The 7,712-nt window shown below is 74.2% G+C and overlaps 1 protein-coding gene across 1 annotated transcript; it reads right to left on the bottom strand.

Annotated features, from left to right (window-relative positions):
- Window positions 1-3,385: 3,385 nt before the first annotated feature.
- AURANDRAFT_64051 (hypothetical protein) lies at window positions 3,386-7,187 on the bottom strand (the record flags this gene model as incomplete). The annotated part of the gene is made up of 3 exons (XM_009038392.1): window positions 3,386-4,795; window positions 5,360-7,023; window positions 7,085-7,187. 3 exons carry the CDS (start codon window positions 7,185-7,187, stop codon window positions 3,386-3,388), a joined length of 3,177 nt encoding a protein of 1,058 aa, XP_009036640.1.
- Window positions 7,188-7,712: the final 525 nt, after the last annotated feature.

Below are 7,712 nucleotides of genomic sequence, written 5' to 3'. Positions count from 1 at the left end.
TGGTTCCTGCAGAACGTCGGCAACTTCGGCGTGACGACGATCTTTCCGTTCATTCTGGCGGACGCGATGGACGTGTCCCTGGCGACGAACTTCGCGCTGTCGCTGGCCGTCGGCGTCGCGTCGACGCTGGCCTGCTGCGCGTCGCTGGTCTTCGTGCGGCGCCATCCGGGGGCCCCCGAGGACGCGGTCGTCGAGGCGTACGTCGCGTGCGTCGCGGTCCTCCTCCCGGCGGCCGTCGTCGGCGCGGCGCTGAATCTCGTGCCCGCGGCGTCCCTCGCCGTCTTCGTCGTGCTGCGGGTGATCTTCGGCGTCCCCGTGACGGCGCTCTACGCGTTCCCGACGACCGTCGCGCCGGACGAGCTGGGCGGCCCGCTCCACGGCGCGTGCGCGGGCGTCGCGAAGCTCGGCTCCGTGCTGGGCACGATCATCTACTACCCGATCTACGTGTCCTGCGGCAAGCTCACGCTCGAGTTCGTCGGCGTCGCCATCTTTTTGGGGGCCTACGCGCTCGCGGTCCTCGCGGCGCGGGCCTACAAGGACCGGCCCGACGCGTCGCGGCGCGCGACCATGGTCAAGAGCGGGTAACGGCCGCGTCGGTGGACGGCGCGGGGGGGGGGGGGCTCGGGGCGTCGGCCGGCGCGTCGTCGAAGGCCTCGTCGAAGGCCTCGTCGACGACCGTCGGACGCCGTGCCCCCGGCGACCCGGGCGGCGGGCTTCGGAGCTCGAGTTTCCTCCTCGGCCGACGACGCCGACGGGCGGCGGACCGGCGTCGGCGGCGCCGAAGCCGAGCTCGAGCACGGAAGAGCCCTGTGCAGGCGGCCCGCCGACGCGCTCCGCCCGCGACCCGCCGGTCCGCGTTACATGTCCTACAGCCTCGTGAGCCAGGCCATGATGGAGGACTGCGACGACGACGACGACGACGACATGATGCTCGGCGGCGAGGCGACGGACGACTTCCGGGAGCGCACGGCCTGGCAGAGCAAGCACGAGACGAAGACGTGCTTCGGCTGCGGGGGCGCCTTCAACCTCGTCACGAACCGCCACCACCACTGCCGCCAGTGCGGCCGCGTCGTCTGCGGCCAGTGCAGCCCCTGGAAGGACGCGGTCAAGGGCTACGCGAGCCCGCAGCGGACGTGCAACGCGTGCCACGAGGACATCGCCGCGGGCACGGGCGTGCAGCAGGCGTCGCGCGCGCTCTTCGCGCTCTGCCCCTGCTTCCGCTGGGCGCGGCGCGAGTTCGTCCGCTCCAAGCACGCGTCCATGCTCGCCGAGGGCGCGGTCTTCGTCAAGAAGACGTCCAAGGCGGACCAGCTCAAGGCCGCGTCGTCGTCCGTCGCCAGCGCCGTGGGGAGCCTCTTCGGGCGCAAGGCCGCGGAGCCCGCGGCCGGCGGCGCGGCGCCGTCGCTCGCGACGTCCCGCTGCAAGGTCCGCCTCCGGCCCGACGGCGCGTCCCTCAGCCTCGCGGCGGTGAACGGCGACGACGAGGACGTGCTCTACCTCCACGACGTGCGGGCCGTCGAGGCCCGGGCGAACAACGGCCTCGCGCTCGTCGGCGCCGAGGACCGCGTCCTCTTCGAGGGGAATCTCGTCGAGCGGAGGACGCGCGACGCGTGGGTCGCCGCGCTGAAGGACGTCGTCCGCGACGCGGCGTCGAAGCCGCCGCCGAGCCGGAGCGACCGGCGGCCCGCGAGCCGCGTCGAGACCGCGGCGCGCCGCGCGAAGCGCGAGATCGAGCTCCAGGGGCGGAAGCGCGACGCGGAGAAGCGCAAGGGCGAGTACATGAAGGGCGTCGGCGGCGGCCTCAAGTACACGGCCCTCGCCATGGCGAACCGCGCCTCGACCGACGGCGCGGGCGTCGTGTAAACACCCCGTCGGTTTGACGCATGTTGAAGGGTTGTTGAAGCCTAGTGAACCAAAATTGAGGCGCTTCGCTTCGGCAGCGCCGTCACGCGCGCCTCGGCGACGCAGCGCATCGGCGCGAGCGGTTGGGCGCCGTCGTCGCAGCAGTCACGCGCGCCTCGGCGACGCGGCGCGTCGGCGCGGCGAGCATGCTCCTCGACTACGTCGCCGCGCTGGGCGTCCACCTCACCTGGGGCTGCCAGCCCGTTTTCACGCGCTACCTCCAATTTGCCGCGGGCCTGGAGACGGTCCCGCTGCTGCTGGCGTCCCAGGGCCTGTCATTCGCATGCCTCCTGCTGTCCCTGGTGTTTGGCCGCGCCTGCGGCCCGGCGACACGCGAGGAGAAGCCGCCGGCGTGGTCGCCGAGCAAACGCGCGGCGTTCGCGGTCGCCTACGGCTGCGCGACGGCCGCGCGCGCGTCGACGAACATGGCGTCCGCGGCGATGACCGAGGCCTGGCACGTCACGCTCGTGGCGCTGTTGGGCCCCTTCGTCACGGCGCTCCTCTCGCGCGCGGCTTTAGGCGAACGAGTACCGCGCGCCCTGTGGCCCTGCGTCGTTGTGGCGTCCGGCGGCGCGGCGCTCGCGGCGTCCGGCGAGGCGCGCGCGGGCCGCTTCCGGCGCCGCGACGCGCTGGGCTGCGGGCTCCAGCTCGTGTCCATGGTCTTCTCCGGGTCCGCGCGCGTGCTCATCAGGGCAGGACAAGAGAGCGAAATTCCCAACTTCAAAGGCTCCTTTCTCGGCCGTTTTCCACTCGTTTCGGCTGATTTTTGGACGAGCGATCATCTCTCGGAACGGTCTCGAAGCGTGGATGCTTTTCTCGTAACGCGCGCGCGCGGAACGCTCACGTTGAAGCGACGTTGAATCTCTCTTGTCCTGCCCAGGTGCTCATGAAGCTCTCCGCGGGGTCGTTTAGCACGAAAACGCTCATGGTCGTCCAGTACGTCACGATCTGCTGCGGCGCCGCGGCTTTTGTGGCGCTCGCGGGGGACGCACACGCAGCCCTCGCGTCCTTCGAAAGCCTCGACGCGGCCGGGCTCGTCGTGCTATGCGCGCTCTCGCTCGTCGTGTCCTTTGGGGCCGCGGAGGCCCAGATCGTCTGCATCCGCTGGCTCGGGCCGGCGCACTACACGACGCTCCAGCCCGCGCGCGTGCTCTCGACGGTGGGCGTCGGCGCGCTGCTCCTCGGCGAGCGGCTCGCCGGCCGGCGCCAGGTCGGCGGACTCGCGGTCGTCGTCGCCGCGCTCGGCGCGTTCCTCGCGGTCAGGGCGCGGCGGCCCGCGGCCGCGCCGGCGGCGCGCGACGCGCCGCCCGAGCTCGAGGACCCGGGCACGTACGCGCCCGTGCTCAACGGCGACGGCGGCGCGTTCTCCATCGGCGACGACGACGACGACGAGGGGGTCCACCCCGGGGACGAGGACGTCTAATATTCCGCGTTCCTCCGTTCGGAACGGGGGCGCCTCGGACGTCCCATATGCCCCGTCGTGTTACTCCGTCCGGAACGCGTCCGCGAGGACCGCGGCGTCCGCGCCGGCCGCGGCCGCGGCCGCGCGGCGGTCCGCGTCGCGCGCCGACTCCGCGAGGAACAGCTGCGCGGCGTCGAGGCGGAGCTGCGCGGCGACGAGGCCGATGCGCTTCTCGTAGAGCGCGTCGCAGGGCACGACGCGCGGCGACGGCGGCCGCTGCCGCGGCGTCACGGGGCTGCTCCACGCGGCGGCGGCGCGCTGCCGCGGGTCGCGGCGCGGCGCGGCGGGCGCGGGCGCGTCGCGCGGCGCGGGCGGCCGCGGCTTCTTCCGCGACGGCGACCGCGAGCCGCTCGACGACGACGACGAGGAGCCGGAGGACGAGCTCGACGCGGAGCGGCCGCGGCGCTTCCGGGGCCGCGCGTCGTCGCGGCGCGGCGGCGCGTCGCCCCGCGGCGGCGGCCGGCCCCGGGGGTCGCCGCGGAAGCCGTCGTGGCCCGGCGGCGGCCCGCCGTAGGGCCCGTCGTAGCCGTCCGGCGGCGGGCCCCGGCCGCGGCCGCCGCGGAAGTCGCCGTCGTAGCCGCGCGGCGGGCCGCGGAAGTCGCCGTCGCCGCCGCGGAAGTCGCCGTCGCCGCGGAAGTCGCCGTGGAAGCCGTCGGGCCGGCCCTTGCCGCCGCCGTCGAAGCCGTCGGGCCGGCCCTTGCCGCCGCCGTCGAAGCCGTCGGGCCGGCCCTTGCCGTCGAAGCCCTTGCCGCCGCGGTAACCGCCGCCGCCCGGGAAGCCGTCGCCGCGGTAGCCTGGCGGCGGCCCGCCGCCGCGGCCGCCGCCGCGGCCGCCGCGGCCGCCGCGCCCCGGCGGCGGCGGCCGCGGCGGGCCGCCGCCGTGGAAGCCGCCGCGGCCGCCGCCGCCATTCCAGTCGCGCGGCGGCGGGCCGCCGCGGCCCTGGAAGCCGCCGTCGAAGCCGCGCTGCGGGCCGCCGTTGTCGGGCCGCCGGTCGTAGCCGTCGCGCCGGTCGAAGCCGTCGGACCGGTCGAAGCCGTCGGACCGGTCGAAGCCGTCGGACCGGTCGAAGCCGTCGGATCGGTCGAAGCCGTCGGACCGGCCCTTGCCGCCGCCGCCGAAGCCGTCGGACCGGCCCTTGCCGCCGCCGTCGAAGCCGTCGGACCGGCCCTTGCCGCCGCCGCCGAAGCCGTCGGGCCGGCCCTTGCCGCCGCCGTCGAAGCCGTCGGACCGGCCCTTGCCGCCGCCGTCGAAGCCGTCGGACCGACCCTTGCCGCCGCCGTCGAAGCCGTCGGACCGGCCCTTGCCGCTGCCGTCGAAGCCGTCGGACCGGCCCTTGCCGCTGCCGTAGCCGCCGCGGTCGTAGCCCGGCGGCGCGCCGCGGCCGCCGCCGCGCGGCGGCGGGCCGTTGTTCCAGCCTCGCGGGCCGCAGTCCTGCGATGTGGGGACGCGACGGTGAGCCGCGCGCGCGCGCGCGGAAAGCGAAGGGACGCGGGCGCTCACGTCGCGCGGCCGACCCTGGTGGCCGCCGTTTTGGCCATTCATTGGAGGACGCCCTCCCTTGCCGTCCCACGGACCACCCATGACGGCGGCCGGTGGGCACCGCTTGGCTCACCGAGCACGCCGAGCACCGCGGAAACGCGGAGTGACGGCCGCGACGGGCTCGCGCGCGATGGCGCCGAGGATGGCGCGGCGAGTCGCTCACCAAAGCCTGCGAGCCAATTGCAAGGATGGCGGCCTCGGCGTCGCGCCGTCACTGCCGTGCCGTACGAGGCCTCGTAGGCCTCGCCGTCCGTCCGGACCCGGGCCCCGGACGGCGTCCGCGACGACTCGAGAGCGGCGAGAAGGGAGCTACCGTCTCTGGAGTGTGCTCGACACCACCGGCGCGCGCGGGCGCGCGGGCGTCGCCGACGGGCCCTAGGCCATCGTGCCCGGGGCCGCGGTGAGCTCGACGGCCTTCTTCGCCTGGATTTCTCGGATTTGGCGTTTGTGCTGGACGTGCGTGCCGTAGCCGATGACGATGGCCGCGAGCGCGAGCATGATGACGAGGCCGACGCCCGCGGCGAAGTAGAGCCACTCCTTCGAGCCGTCGTCGTCGTCGTCGCCGCCCGGCGCCGTCGGCGCCGGCGACGGCGCGGTCGCGAGGATGTGCGCGACGACGGCCTCGCCGACGCCGCCGGCGTCCTGGACGTGGGCGAGGATGGGCTCCATGGCCTCGAAGACGTAGGACCCGCCGACGAAGAAGACGGCGTCGGCGCCCTGGAGGTCGTCGAGGTCCCAGGGCTTGCCCTGCTGCACACCCTCCCGGGAGAAGCGGCAGTTGTAGTTCGGCGCGCGGAAGCTGTCGACGACCGCGACGCCCGTCGCGCCGAGCGCCTCGGCCTCGCCGACGACCCGCGCGCGGACGTCGGCCTCGTCCACGCCCGAGCTGTTCAGCGCCAGCGCGACGAACTCCTCCGGGCCGTCGTTGGCCTCGGAATCGTCGACGAAGCGCGCCGTGAACCGCGTCGTCGCGAGCTCGCCGGGCTGCACGTAGTTCGCCGGCCACGTGTCGACGTACATGAGGTCGCCGGGGTCCTCCGCGCGCAGGAGGTAGGTCTGCCACTCGTTGCAGCGGCCGAGGTCGCCCAGGATCGCCGCCTCGGCGTCCGTGAGCGCGAGCAGGTCCTGGGCCTCGACGTCCGGCACGGGCACGTTGAGTACGACGCGCCCGCAGGACGTCTTCGCGTAGGCCCCGGCCGCGTCCGCGGAGAAGACGGCCGCGGCGCCGCCCGACCGCTCGACGCGGACGACCGTCGTCGAGAGGCGCACGTCCGCGCCGCTCCGGAGCGCGAGCCGCTCGACGAGCTCCGAGAAGCCCGGCACCAGGATCTTCGGGTCGAGGTCCTCGCCGCCCGTCGCGCCCGTGAGCTGCTGCTCCGTGAGCTTCAGCGCCTGCGGCGTGCTCCACAGCAGCCCGTAGTACGCGGGGATGACGTCCAGCGCGCCGTAGCCCTGCGACTCCTGGAAGATGTCCAGGATCGGGCGCAGCTCCGTGAAGTCCTCGCGGTCCAGCCACTCGCCGAACGTGCCGTCGATGACGCTCAGGTCGGCGATCCTCGGGAGCCGCCCGCCGGAGGCGTAGTCGCCGAAGATCTCCGCGTGGCGCGCGCCGTAGAGCGCGAGCTTCGTGAGGCAGATGCCGACGACCGACGGCGCGCAGACCGTGGTCATGTCGACGCTGCCGTCGTAGCAGCCCGCGGGGAGCTGCGCGGCGACGGCCGGCAGCTGCAGCAGGAACGTCAGCGTGTACTGCGCGAGGCTCACGCCGGCGCTCCCCGAGGACGCGTGCACGTAGCGCGGCGGCACCGTGTCGACCTGGTCGCCTAAATTGAGCTCCTCGAGGAGCGCGTTGATGCGCGTGTAGTCCGGGGACGTGTAGCACGCGCCGAGCTCCTGGGGCACGACGCCGCCGGCGCCGAGCACGTAGCCGCCGCCGGCGGCGCTCACACCGTCGCCGCCGCCGCGCACGGCCGCGACCTCGGACGTCGCCCGCACGGACCCGCCGTTGGTCTGGGACCCGGCGTAGGACGTGCGGATCTTGCCGCCGAGCCGCGCCTCCTTCTCGAAGATGATCACCGGCGTGTCCGCGTTCGTCTTGATATAGTCCGCGACGGCGACGCCTACCAGAGTGTCGATAACGATGGTGGTGCCAAGCGCTCTCAAGAAACCGTCGACGGGGACGCCGAGTGGCGCCGCCGATGCCGCCGCCGACGATGCACGTCGGCAACGAGTCGGCCGCGGACGACGCGACGAGGAGCGGCAGCAAGAGCTTGGGCAGCGCCATGCTTCCGGATTCTGTGGCGCTCGCTGCTCACGACAGTTTTGGACGCTGCAAGTTGATGTCAAGTTGACGCTCGCGAATGCCTCTGCCGATTCCGCACTGGCAGCCATGTTCATTTTGCTGGGCACGGCGCTGGCGGCGGACCCGTGCGACCTGCGCCATGGCTGGCGCGTCTGCCGGGCCGCCGGCGCCGCGAAATGCGAGACGTCCTGGCCGTCGCCGCCGCTGCCGACGACGGCCCTGGCGGCGTTGCTGGCGAACGCATCGGCCGACGACGCGTCGCTCTTCGCGACGCCGCCGGCGCTGCGGACCGGCGAGGGAGTCGTAGACGCCTATTTTAGCAGCAACCTTGCTGCTATCCGCGACGTCAACGCGACGGGCCGGGCCTTCTACACGCTCCGCTGGGAGCGGGAGCTCGAGGGCTGCGCGGGCCGGCTCCTCGAAATCCCCGGCGCGAACTACCGCGCGGCGGTCTACGCCGACGGCGCGGCCGTCGCGTCCGCGGACGCCTTCGGCGGCATGTTCGCG

Source organism: Aureococcus anophagefferens (assembly GCF_000186865.1).
Source record: "Aureococcus anophagefferens unplaced genomic scaffold AURANscaffold_8, whole genome shotgun sequence".
NCBI classification, from domain to species: Eukaryota; class Pelagophyceae; order Pelagomonadales; family Pelagomonadaceae; genus Aureococcus; species Aureococcus anophagefferens.
The sequence above is the reverse complement of the archived record's forward strand: the minus strand, read 5'-3'. Positions and strand labels throughout refer to the sequence as shown.